The 14,065-nt window shown below is 35.3% G+C and overlaps 1 protein-coding gene across 4 annotated transcripts in view; it reads left to right on the top strand.

Annotated features, from left to right (window-relative positions):
- PCDH7 (protocadherin 7) overlaps positions 1-12,046 on the top strand; it is a 418,062-nt gene extending 406,016 nt beyond the window's left edge. For 2 of the 4 annotated variants that reach the window (XM_044225791.1, XM_044225789.1), the window contains exon 3: positions 7,627-12,046. In XM_044225791.1, the coding sequence (XP_044081726.1) occupies positions 7,627-8,003 (377 nt within the window). In that variant the 3' untranslated portion in view covers positions 8,004-12,046. The remainder of the gene's footprint in view (positions 1-7,626) is intronic. The other 2 variants (XM_044225793.1, XM_044225792.1) reach the window with 1 other exon arrangement.
- The last annotated feature ends 2,019 nt before the right edge of the window (positions 12,047-14,065 follow it).

The following is a 14,065-nucleotide window of genomic DNA, read 5'->3' as shown; positions in this document are numbered from 1 at the left end:
TGGTCTTGTATCACAATTTGATGCAATCGTATACATACATCATGAAATCTGCAGAGCTCATCTGCTGAATGGCTTTTTTGTTCCATCATTTCCCATGAATGGAGGGTACGCTGAATTTTAGGTATTTGCCCTTTTATTTCTTGTCTTTCTTTGATTTTAACCTCTTAGTCTTAGATTAGTTTATTTCTAATTTTTAGCATATCTTAAAAATGGAGTTCCTTCTTATGTTGTGGCCCATGAAGGCAAAGCAAGGTAGCTAGCCAACAACCAGTATTTTAGGGGAAAATCTCCTTCAAACGAAAATGATTCATTGTGAGGTTGATCTGTTTAGGTTGTAAAAGAAGCTGCATGTAATAGAGCATTTCCTCTTTAGTTTTGAGCAACTGTAATGCCTCATACCAAATGCATCTTCCCTGAAAAAATCTTAATAAATAAGAACCTGACATAGAATATACAGGATATAGGAACCTTTTTATTTTCCTACATAAATGGTAGCTCTGGTATACTTCAGACTCTAAAGTCATTAGTACTACTGGAAAAGTACCTCAATATGCCCCTTTGATTGATGATTGGTATTAATTCCACAATAAGTTAACCTTTTAGCCAAATATATGTCAAAATTCAGAGTCCTTCATATGTTAAAAAAAAGTATTATCAGGACACCTGGGTGGCTCAGGAGTTAAAGCCTCTGCCTTCAGCTCAGGTCATGATCCCAGGGTACTGGGGGGCTCTCTGCTCACCAGGGAGCCTGCTTCTCAGTCTGCCTGCCTCTCTGCCTACTTGTGATCTCTCTGTCAGGTAAATAAATAAAATCTTTTTAAAAAAAAGGTAATATCATATATCATTTTAAAAAATGAAGACTCTGAGAGTGACATTAATTAAACATAGTATTTCTACAGGAAAACATAAATATTTATACAATATAAGATAAAGATGAAGAAAAGTCTTGTATTAAATGTCAAGGGTATAAATTTATGGGAAAAAAAAACACTTTAGTTTTCAAAGGTTTTTTCAGGACACAGTTGTGGCTGAGGAATGGTGCACCTGAAGTAGTTAATATTTATTGAGGGCTATTGTGTGTCAGGAATTATTACTAATGCTTTACCTATATTAATAGACTTAATTTTCACAATAATCTTGAGAGGTTAATTTCTTCTTATACCTGTTACACAGATGAGGTAATTTATATCAATCAAGTAACCTTTTCATAATTATATACTAAGTTATAAAATTAGGTTTTTAATCCAAGGAACCTAGTTTCTAAGCTTATTTCCCTCAATAACATATATTTCACTTATGGAAGACTATAGAGATGAGATGGATATAGATATAAATATAGATATAGGTACAGACATATTACCTTAAATATCTCCAGGGGCTATGACCTACTATTTACTGAGTATCTATACCACACCAGAGACAAATCCATAATAAGCATTATATACATTAATTATTTTATCCCTGTAATATAAAAGGAAGTAGGTCTTATTCTCTCCCTCATGAGGACCTTGAGGCTCAGAGAAATTACATTCAAGAAATTACATCCAAAGTCACAGAACTTACACACGACGCACGCAGAATCACACACAGCAATGTTGAGACACCACATCCATTCTTTTCACAAACTCACTGTCCCATCAGGACTTGCTTAGGAGTAGCATAAGAAGACTGAAGTTAGGGATGAGTGCATAGGCTATTCTTATATCCTCTTTAAGCTTGGTAGGGTAAAGTGATTTTAGACAAATCAGAACACTGTTTAGAAATCTTAAAAACCGGGGTGTTTGGGTGACTCAGTGGGTTAAAGCCTCTGCCTTCAGCTCAGGTCATGATCCCAAGGTCCTAGGATCGAGCCCCACATTGGGCTCTTTGCTCAGCAGGAAGCCTGCTTTCTCTTCTCTCTCCCTGCCTGCCTCTCTGCCTACTTGTGGTCTCTGTCTATCAAGTTAATAAATAAAATCTTAAAAAAAAAAAAAAAAAAAGAAATCTTAAAAACCCTTCATTGTAGCCCTAGGTGACACTTATGTATCTATAAATCTCCCCTTCTTCTGGAGAGTAATCAGATACTTAGAGAATTACAAACTGCTTGTTTGCGTCAGTGATTCCTAACCTGTCCATTATCTGTTACTGCTTACCTTTCTAGTTTTCCCAAATTCCAGGAACAGACAAAAGGTAGGGATCTTTAGGTTATTTACATTAAAAAAACAAAAACAAAAACAAGTCTAACTCCATATGCACCTTTTGGATTTCATCCCCTCACACCTAATCTTTAGTGACTTCAATAATAATTTCCCAGTAAAGGGTTTATTTAATTATTTGTCCTCAATTGTATTAAATAAGGCAAAAGCAAATCATTTTCTGACACCTATTTTAAAGTCGAGCACTTTATTTAATCACTTGAGTAAAACAGATATTTTTCATATTTCTTTTCCTAAGAAAGTAAAGGTAATGTTAAAGTATTTGTTGGAAAACCATTACCGATTGTCTTTCTTTTTTCTCACACATCCTTTTGTAAAACCTTTTTTGTTGTCCACCAAATTACACCAGAATTTAGACGTGCCTCCAGAAAAAGAAATCTTTATATAACAAAAAGTCGAGAAGTCTAAAAAGAAAACTTCCTTCAAAAAGGAAGAAAAGCAAAAGGGGCCTGTATGTGTTTTTTTTTCTCCCCAAAAGGAGAGGATAACACAATTTTTCATTGCAGAATTTTCTCAAGTAATGTTAAGAATATGCTGTTGCTTGAATTTAAAGAACAAATTGTAGGAATGGTGTGAACATCTACACATTGACTAACAACTCATCACATGATCAGAGAATTAAGTCATTTGTATGTTAAATAAGCAAATTATGCATATAGCATGAAATAACTGAGCTTAAAAAAAAAACCTCACTGGAAATATTTTAAAACTAAATGCGGCGTTTTCATGCCTTCTCTTAGGAGATAAAAATACCCTTGTATCTTCAGTACCAAACCAAGGGCCTGCAGTAAAGTGGGTGCCCAGGATTCTGGCAGAATGCATAACTCAGCATCTGAAGATCCTTACCGGTGCAGAGCTGTCTTCAAGAGTCTTAACCATACAGTTCTCTTCTGGAATAAAGATGCCCGGATTGGTTTCTGAAATGTATAGAACAGCTTCTGGGAACATGAAATGCCTGCATGAATCTGTGCTTTCCTTATTATTTCTGATGATTCCACCTATTGTCTGTCTGTCCCTCCTTGTTGAGGTCACTGTACCCGCATTTCCCAGGACCAATTCACCCACCGAGCCCAATAAGGGCAAATGTACTTCTATTCAGAGAAAGAGCTGGACTTCTTAAATCTTTTATCATTATAGGGAGGTTGCACCATTATTGGCATTATGTAGTAAAATGTGTGACTTAGCGACATCTATTTCCTACACTTCTCAGAAACTTTTTTTTTTTTTTTTCTCTTCTTTTGGATTCTAGTTTTTTCTTATGGCTGTGGGTAGCAGTAATTGACCTCTAACTACTCAGCTGTTACATTTTAAGAAGGAACATTGTAGCCTTATGAGAAACACTAAAGTGAAAGTCGAAACACTTAGTCTTTGGCCTCTGCTCTCCCACAGGCTGGATTCCTTACTGCTGCCATCCTCCTGCCTTTCCGCTGAGAGGATAAGTTAAGACAATGTGGGTGGGAAAGTATTTTCTGTGTTATAAACTCATCTAAAATTGTTTGCTATGATGATGGCTTAAAACTGTACTTTCAGAAGGAAATTAACTTGATGTCTAAGAAAGGACTGTAACTCTCCAAATGGATGTAATGGGTCTAGCAAAATAGCATAACTAGAACCTCACGAGTAGTGCTAACTTGGCCATGGGATCTAATGAATTCCTATTCTGCATCCGGTCTTCACCAGGTTTGAGGTGATTAAGTCGGGAGTGGGAGGGGGCTGCGGAGGAGGGCTCTAAGGAACTGATTTTATTGTGGAAAATGCTGGTAGAGAATACCATTATATTTTGATGATAGAATATTTTACTTTTCACTGATTTACTTAATGCCAACTCACAAGAATCATAATGAACTGTTTCCCATCTTCACTAAGGTTCAAATTTAAAAGAAATAGTACTAAACAAAAGCATGAAATGTTCTTACATATCAAAACCACATCCTCTGTGAAAGACTGAAAGACTTTGAAAGATTACTAGTTGTGTAAGGTCTGCCTCTATAATTCTACAAAAATAAGACATTTTAAGAGTATGTCTTTTTATGAAAGGGAGAAAGAAGTGTCTTTGATGTTTTTTAAGACCAGGTATAAGTTTTGTCTTAAAAAAAATACTTACATAATTAAAATAAGAAAATATAGAACACATAAAAATACTATTCCACTCATGCCCCCCTTTAATAAATTGCAATATAATACAAATTGCATTTGTTAATCATTGGCGTTTCTTTTGAGGATTCATTTGAGTCATCAGGATTGGGAGTTTTGATTGCTTCTGATGAATCGCTTATAGCCTTTCTTGATTATTTTCTAAATCTGATGACAAGCACTGCAACATGTCTTAGCCAATTAGGCTTGTCAACTTCCACTGTGGTCCACAATCAAGTGTTTGACTTTGGAAAGGACAGGAGATCCTTATTAAAAGTCATGCTTCTTGGATGGAGATGTGGCAGCCCACAAGTGCCTGATGGCAGAGAAGACAAGTTGCCTTTTGTTAAAAGCAATAAGAGGAAATCAATTTCAGCAGGAGATAATCCAGACTAGGACGTAAGCGCTGGGGGAAGAAATTGAAGAGTCTCTCACTTCTAGTTGATGAGAAATTGAGTCAATCTAAATAAATATAGTTCCTTATGAACAACAGAAAGTTCAGGTACAGAAGTAAAACAACAGGTAAGAAGAGTTCCTTGCATATCACACAGTTCTCTGAGCTTTCTCTACATGTATCTCAAACAAAAGAATAACAAAGTGCTACACATTTAAACTGGAAACACAATTAATCCCTGAAAAGCAGAAAATCTGTAAATCACTGTGTAAGTAAACTGACACATTGTGTGAGACTTAAATAAATTTAGCTGATTGGAGAACATTCTGGGCCATTTCTGCAGGGAATGACAACCACATTCAAAGAGATCTTTCTTGTTTTGGTAGCTTTAGTCTTGATTATTTTCTTGTGTCTTTGATGCACTATCATACAGGAAAAAGAAAAGTTTGAACTTGTTAAAGCAATGAAGAAAAAAAAGGAATGTTTAGAGGAAAATAGGTCTGAACTTGCACTTTGCATTTTTACAAGGGTTTTTCCTGTTCAAGGCATTTTGGTCAGCTTTAGATAAACAAAGTATCCCAAGATAGAAAATATTCTGGAAAGAACTCCCACTTTGCTTATTTAAACTAACTAGATTACAAAAACCATTCATAAAATTTACCAATAGTTTGATTTTTAAAATGCATCTAAAATGTGTGTTTGAAAGACACAGAGGGAATTCTCGGCATAAAAATATGAATAAGAAAGTGCTTTCACTTTTGATGATAAAATTAATAGGGTCTTCTGACTTAGAAGTCAGATAGCAACACAGCATGTGCAACGACAATAAATAATTATCTTTGCATTTTACCTTTGGGAAAGAGAAAAGTTAGTCTAGATTTCCTGTGAAGAGCGCTGGCATTTCCTCAGTGAGCTCTCAGCACACAATGTAAAACAATCTCAGGCCATAGCGGTTCAAAAATCAATGGGCTGACAAATGTCAATATTTCAGTTATCCTTCATGGCAGGAAAAAATGGTGTGCATTGGACTGCCTTAATCTGGGAGATTGGGCAGAGCAAAACTTCTGAAATAGCCTATACAAATGATAGTCAAAATAGGAATGTAATGTTAAGGAAGAGAGGATGAGGATGGTGGGTGGAGACAGAAATGGAAGGTCTAAGTATTTGGGGGATCATTTAAATAACACCTTCTTTAATTTTAAACCAAATCAACCCAAGATCATGTATAGGCAAATCTCACTGATTCCATTGTTGTGACTATATTTCCAGAGGTTAAAATCTGTCCATCTTTTAAGCCCAAAGCCTTGTTTAAAAAAAAAAAAAAAGTCATATTATATCAATTGAAGCACAATCATATTATGTTCTTTTGTTTGGCAATAAAATAAACTAAAAATATATTAAATGAAACCCTACAGTTATATTTTAGAATCTGTTGAGGAAGACTGCCCCCCCCTTCTCATTCTTTTTCAAATAAAAACAAAGTCTGTTAAAAAAAGTTAATAGTAGGGGTGCCTGGGTGGTTCAGTGGGTTAAGCTTCTGCCTTCAGCTCAGGTCATGATCTGAGGGCCCTGGGATCCAGCTCCACATCAGGCTCTCTGCTTGGAGGGGAGCCTGCTTCCCCCTCTCTCTCTGCCTGCCTCTCTTTCTACTTGTGATCTCTGTCTGTCAAATAAATAAATAAAATCTTTAAAAAAAAAATTAATAGTAGGGGCACCTGGGTGGCTCAGTGGGTTAAGCCTCTGCCTTCGGCTCAGGTCATGATCTCAGGGTCCTGGGATCAAGCCCCACATCGGGGTCTCTGCTCAGCAGGGAGCCTGCTTCCCAGACCCCTACCTTTCTCTGCCTGCCTCTCTGCCTACTTACCATCCCTCTCTCTCTCTCTGTCAAATAAATAAATAAAATCTTTTAAAAAATTAATAGTAATAAAATATATACTGGTTCTCCAAAGACAGACACATATTAACAATTTTACTTACATATACAGGTAATTCTTAATTTCCATCTCTAATCCTGATCCCTAAGAACTTCTAGATATGACTTAGCTTTATAGTAAGAGAAGATATTGCCCATTCCAGTAGGTACCAACATTAATTGGGACTACATGCTATTTCATCAAAACTTTAGGAGCTTGACTGCATTTTCCCAATGCATTGCATTTCACATAATATTTCTATTCAGCAAACACATTGGCAAACGTGTTTCTGTGTGAACATTTAAGAGATTATCCTACAGCACATATAAGGTCATTTGACATGGTGGTTGGGAGGTTGGTGTGGGCGGGGTGGGATAGGAGAAGATATTGCTAGTATGTTCACACCCGTAACCTACTTGTACTTTGCTTTTTTTACTTCTTACCACATGATGTGCTGTCAATTTAGGTCCTACTTCTGAGTCACCCTGATGTTTTATACTGTATTTTAAATATAAGGTTTTGCATATTTGCTCTCCATGAATAATGTATAAGCAGGAAGGAATCCAATTGGCAAAAGTACACGATTTCTGGGATAATTCATAAATACAGAAAATTATCTATTTGGATTTAATAACTTTTCTTATGCATGTGGAAAAATTTATACCCAGCCTAATATACATATGCACTTTTTTCTACTTGAGAATATACACATGTCTCCGTCTTGTAACAAATGCATATGTACCTATCTTCTGCATGCTTAAATTTATTAGTCTGTTCATTCCTCTCTTTCCATGATATTTGATGTTTTTGCAAAACCTTATCTTTAGTGGAAATGAAATTAAAAACTGTTCTATGGGAATGATGAACTATGGGATGAAGAAAAAAGGAAAATTATATATATATATATATTTACCCCTTCCAATTTCATGCAAATCAACAAAGTCTGTTGCAGAATGTCCAACTTTAACATCTCCTTCTCCTTGAATTTCAGATTCAAGACCTCTTCCAGATGTAGCCCTGACTGGGAAGTGTACCCGTGAGTGTGATGAATATGGCCACTCAGACTCCTGCTGGATGCCGGTCCGCACTTCTCCAGAGAGGAAGAAGAGCCAGCCCAAACTCTCCACTTTCATGCCTGTTGATGAACGAGGAAGCCAGGAAAAGCTGGCCAATGGCGAGGCCGCCATCATGGGTGACCGCAACAGAAATCTTCTGAACAAAAAGTTGACCTCGTCCTATGAGACCTTCAGTGCAGCTAGTTTCAGCAAAAATGAGGAAGCCAACCCTGAGGATATTCCCCTTACAAAAACAGGGGAATACAAGCCATCTCCTGTCAATACTCTCACTAGAAGAGAAGTTTACCTGTAGGTTATGAAGAAGAACGGCAAAGTTCTTTTCATGTATGAGAAGGAGAATAAGGGGCAAAAAACCTTACAAAGAAAAACCGTTTAATCACAAAGAGGGGGCTACCAAAGAGACAAAGCTTTGCCTGCCACTTCTGCCTCCAGATCAGGCCTTTAGTGATACTGTTAGCCTGATTGTAATGTACAATGTAGAAACCATCCTTGTTACTTGCATGTCTGATCCCCTCACTGATTATTCCCAACACCCGTTATCCCTCTTCCCCATCCCCCTCCAAGGAGGGAAAAAAAAAAAAAAAAGATGGTTGCAAGTTTCTTTCATGGTAACAAGCCTGATTAGCAGAACACAACACACTCTCATTATCCCTAAGCTGAAGCATGATTTAGTCACTTTGATTTAGTTCGAATGCCATCCGGCTGGTCAAAAAAAAAAACAACCAAACAAACAAACAAACAAACAAAAACCCCACACAGACAAAATAAAATAAAATAAAATAAAAAATAAAAAACAAACAAACAAACAAAAAACAAATCAGGTAAATGTATTTTAGACATACCACGAGAATATAACTAATCACCATGAAAGGCAATCCCCCCCAAAATAATAAAGTCCCTGTAAAGGTACAGTTCTTATTAAGGGGGACTCTACAAGAAGAATATTGAGAATCTCACAGCTTTAAAATTCTAACAATGACTGACAGCTAGATAATACCCAGTTGGAGATTGTAGTACCAAATTGACATATGTTGTTCTTTTCAAGTCAGGGGTATCCACTTCAATCCCATACATTCATCAAATATTCTTACTACACACACAATCTTGACCACATGTATCAATTACACTAATTATAACTTGTAAAAATTATATATATATTTTTCAGAACAGCACGGCTGTTATCAACTAACTGGAACAATGTGTCATTAAAAGGCCAAAGATCACACGGCAGATCAGGGAAATCATGAAGCAGATTTGGTCTTGACTGGAAATCCATTAAGCAACAAAAGCAACTGAACCCATGCACATACAGAAATACTCAAACACTAGCTTATTTTACATTGTCTCTATACCTGAAAACATGCATTCTCTTTTAAAATGAGTTTTCTTTGAAAGCTCAGAAAATGAAAACTAAAGTGATGTATTTTTGGTATAATAGTAGACAGTTAGTTAAGTTTCAAGATTAGCTTCAAAACCTATTATCAGGGAAGTTTCACTTGTAAAAATCATTTTTGTGGGTAGGTAGGGAAAGAAGGATATGTTGGTATAAAGTCTTTTAAGTTAAAATCACTATTATCATTTTGGAATCCAGGTAATGCGTGCTGGTCTTACTATTTACGTTTCAAATTACCAATTGTATTTTTTGTGTGTTTAAGGCACTCTTTCATATAACACAAGTGCATTAATTTTGATCCTGTGCAATATAGCACTATTTCAAGTCTCACAACATTGAAACAAGGTGACACCCTAATTGATTTGTCATTAATGTGATTTTGAACATGATACAATATGTCTTAAAACGAATCTAGATGGAACATGAAAGAAATGAGTTCTGGGCAGTGATATGTCTCTGTATGTACATCTCTCGAAGTGGAAGAGATGCAATTTTTTCAGTGTGAAAAAAAAAACACAATATGCAGATTTTGGGTCATTTGTTCTATAGAGGATGATTTAACATAATTGGAATTTGAGCTGGGACATTCAGACAGAAGTGACAATCCAGGGACAGAATAGGGGATAACAGGTGAAAAGAGCAAATGTTCCCAACACTGAATGTTTGCAACCTGGTTAAGACATAGCCTGATGGCTCTCTAGCAAACTGTAGAAATAATGTAGCTTTGGATAGTTTTATTCTTTACAGAATTTCTTAGACTATAAGGTGAAACAGCCTGGACCAGAGGTTGTGAACTACTATAGGTCATCAAAATGTTTATCTTTGAAAACGACTTCTCTGTTTGGTGGGCTACTCTTTTGGGGTCATTTCCTTCTGCTCTTTCTTAAATGGAGTTTTCATTTTGATGTTAGTTTATGTATAATAGTTAGGATGAAAGAAGATATGTAATTGAAACAAAAATATTGGACTAAAATATCAATAATTGAACATGTTTATGTTTAATTATTATTTACATGATGGAAAGATGCAATTCTAGTACTCTGTTAGGAAACTGCATTAAAGCAGTTCTGCCTTGTATAATCTGTAAGTACCTATTAAGACAAAATACTTCTAAAGATACTTATAAAATGTATACATATTTTTTCTTGCACGTTACAAAGCAAATACTCAATTGCATAACACAGGTGTTCAACAAACTTTTTTTTAATGCATTTATTTTCTTTCTTTCAAGAGACACTTGAAGCCATTAGATAGCTCATTTCATTCTATCTTAAAACCCTTCCATTGTCTATAAAGCTAATACGGGTCAACTGGACCTTTGGATTAATTGGATCTACATTCCCCAATGATGTTTGCACCACATTCAAGACAGCCATGTCATTGTCATTTAACTCGTGAGCCTCTCTTTAGAACTAAAATGGGTGTGAAAGAAAAAAATTCAGTGTACTGTAAGTATTCTCAGTAATTCTAGTAGAATTAGCTCTCATAACATGTTTATTATATAATGAGCTGGCATGACACAGAAATATATTTTGTGTTTGTATGACTTTTATTTTGAATAGGCTAAATCTGGTGCCACTCCATATATAGAGTGCTTTTGAAAAAAAATCAATAAAAAGAAACAAAAAAAAAATAAATGAGTGAATGCAAAACAAGCAACTGTGCCTTTTATACCTGTTGTTATGGTAAAAAAACGGTTGTTGGGTTTGGACAATGAGGGAAAATGGGCTATTCCCAACTTTTTTGATCCTGTATATTTATCCATGTTTATTTTCTGAAAATAATAAATAATATATTAAAAATTTGCCTTCTGACAAACTCAGATAATGGACCAGTCTTAAATATCGTTCATTCATAAAACAAAACTAAGGCATTAACATGGACTGCTTAATTCTGACTAGAAGGCTCAAGCGTTTATCATAATAGTAACACAGAGAGAGATTATCAGGGGTGAAATCAGTCCATTTTGCAAGGTCAAATATTGATTTTGAATTTCTATTCTTTATTTCTGTTTTGTTGTTAATTTTTCTTTTAGCAGCTGTTTCATTTTGGTTGTACAGTATATAAACCATACTTGTTTTCTGTACACAAGATTCTCAAGTGAACTTTGCATGCATTATACATTAGGACACATTTATAAATTAATGAGTAACTATATAAATTTATGTGTATTAAAATTTATGTGTATGTCTGTAGCTTCAGTCTAAAATCTAATGCTCATTCTGACCCTCCAGATATCATTTCTGTATGGTTTCTGACTGGCCTGCTGCCTGAGTTTCAGAAAACAAGAGAGGCATTATTTTTATGGGAAGAGAAACTAAGATGGTACTGAAGATATCAGGCTGAAAGGCTACCCTAGGAAGCTCTCTTAGAGGAAAATAATATAACACACAGACCCGAAGAAACCTCCAAGAATCAAGCCATCCCAAATTCAGGCCTGAGAAATCTGAAGACGGAAGTAGTTTTAGGGATGTTGTATCCGCGATAAATATACAATGTGTCCTTAGGTGGAGATAAAATAAAAACAGTGAATATGATCAAGAATATTCTAGAGCTGGTCAGTTGTGACCCAGGCAGAGGTAGATCCAACATCTGGAGGAAGACCTCATACTTTCAGCTCCCTAGGGTTTACTTTCAGACAACTTTTCCTACATTTTAAAGCACTTGCATTCAGTGTGGTACGATCTGTTTGTAATGTTAATCATTGACTATTGTTCTGCTACTTGGATGTTGATAGTGAAGCAGAAAACAATTTATCATCGTTTATTATGAGTCACTATGCACGCAACTATGCTAAACATGGCAAAATGTATGAAACACTCGTCCAACTATTTATGAAATACTTTACATAATTTAATTTGCTTTTGTACAGTTTTATGTAAATAAATTGCTTGTCATTTTTGTCTCTGCAAATTAAAATATAACATGGTCAAATGGTTTCACACTTGTAAGCGTACTTCTCTGTTGACAGGTAATTCCGTTTTGATTGGACAAGAAGTGAATGGATGCATGTACCAGAGTGATTTAAGATGGTTTGATTTTGAATAAGTTACGATAGAGTAAAGAAGATAATCCTGCAGTAATTGTTGATTTAGAGGGCACTGTGCCTAAGGGTCACCTTACTTTGCGTTATAACAGAGTAGAACGTGGATTCTTCAGTTTCATCCAAATACTTACTCAGACAATTACTTAGCGGGCTTTTACACGTAAAGTGGGCAGTAGAAGAACTTCTCATCATTAATATAAGCATTGATTTTTTTCAGGTGCTATCTAGAGAAATTTTATGATTAAGGTAAAACTAATTCTAAGTCAAGATGTATCTCTGTTAAGGAAATGTTTCTTTTTCACCTAAAATAAAGTGGTGAATACAGAAACATTAGAGATGAAAAAAAAAAAAGGGGGCCTTATCTCATGTGAGATGTAGAGAAAAAAATTTGAAACAAAAAATAGAATTTTTACTGAACTATTTTTTCCCTTTAGTTAAGCTTACTCCACTTTTAATATTTTTTTTCCATCAACCAGCATGTATATATGGCTACTCTGTTTACTCTTTGTTGTCAGATTATGCCCTTAATTATAATGACTATCTTCTCTATTTATTTAATGGTATCTATTCAAAGAGGTGAATTCTTTCCTTAAATTGAACCCAGAGACTTAAAAGAGAGAGAAAAAAAAAAAGAACTTTCTACTTATATAAATAGAGTCTATGGAATTTTTGTCCCATCTCACAACAACACTGCTAACACCTATCTATATAGGAAATTAGGCATTCTGAAGAGCATTGCATGAAAGTTTCTCTACCGTTTTTTCCTTGCTCTTGGATGAAAATCCAATGTACTTTATATAGAATGACATATTCTTTCTTAAATCAAAGATAACTTTGTAAATTGATAGTGGCTGGCAGCCTTCCTTCTCCGAAGAAGGAATTAAGAGTGAAGTATGGTGAGAAAGTCTGCCTCAAGTTGTAATGAGGTGAAGGAATGGTGTGTGCGTTCATTTGGCTTTCTGCATTTCTAATAGTGAGAACCGAACATCAATACATCAGACAGTGGAACGGTACGTAAAATGAAATCAGTGTGCATTCATGTTTTAAATGTTCTATTTAGATTTGACAAATATATATTTCTCTTTACCCTAAAATTGCAATCTTAGGTTAAAAATATATTCTTTTAAAAAAACTCAAACATGTAAAAACACAGTGATGCATTTAGAAAGAAGGTAGACATGAACCAAGGCAACAAAAGTCGCGGGCGTTTCTTCCGAGGCTTAGGTCTCATTATTCTACCATTTCTGATTCGTTGGAAGAGTTTCATCTAGTTACTTAGAAACTTGACTTAGCACAACAGTATCTTACATTTATAGCACACGTTATGGTTTATAAATGTTTTACAAATTCCCGTAATACCTGCAATAGAAAGTGAAAAAAACTGTTAGATCAGCCATACATAAAGGATTTTACTTTTATTGAATTGTTCTCAGATTGGATAAAAACTGAACATAAAGTTCTTCCAATATTAATATTTTCCCCCTGCTAGCTTATGTACCAATCAAAACATTTTGCATGATTTAGCAGAGTGACAAGGAAAAGAATTCTCCTTACTTACCTGAATAAAACAGGCATTTGTAAAGTGGAAATTTGGGGGATGGAGGCACTAATTATGCAGACTGGCAGGTAATTATCTTCATTTGGCACTGCACAACATACCCTGGCAGTCATTGTAATTTGTATGGGATTTCTGACAGCAGATTGTAAATCTTGAAAACAGCATAGCCTAATTTCTTCCTGCTGAATACCTCTGGCCTAACCTATCAGGCCATGAGGTTTTGATGGACATTGGCTGGATAAACAGTCTAGGTGTGAGGATTTGAATGATCACAACTGATAGCACTATCAAAATTGATCAGATAATTATAGAATTCTCAAATTTACTTTGGTTTCAACAGGCTGATTTCACAAAGAA

Source organism: Neovison vison, chromosome 11 (assembly GCF_020171115.1).
Source record: "Neovison vison isolate M4711 chromosome 11, ASM_NN_V1, whole genome shotgun sequence".
NCBI classification, from domain to species: Eukaryota; Metazoa; Chordata; class Mammalia; order Carnivora; family Mustelidae; genus Neogale; species Neogale vison.
The sequence above is the reverse complement of the archived record's forward strand: the minus strand, read 5'-3'. Positions and strand labels throughout refer to the sequence as shown.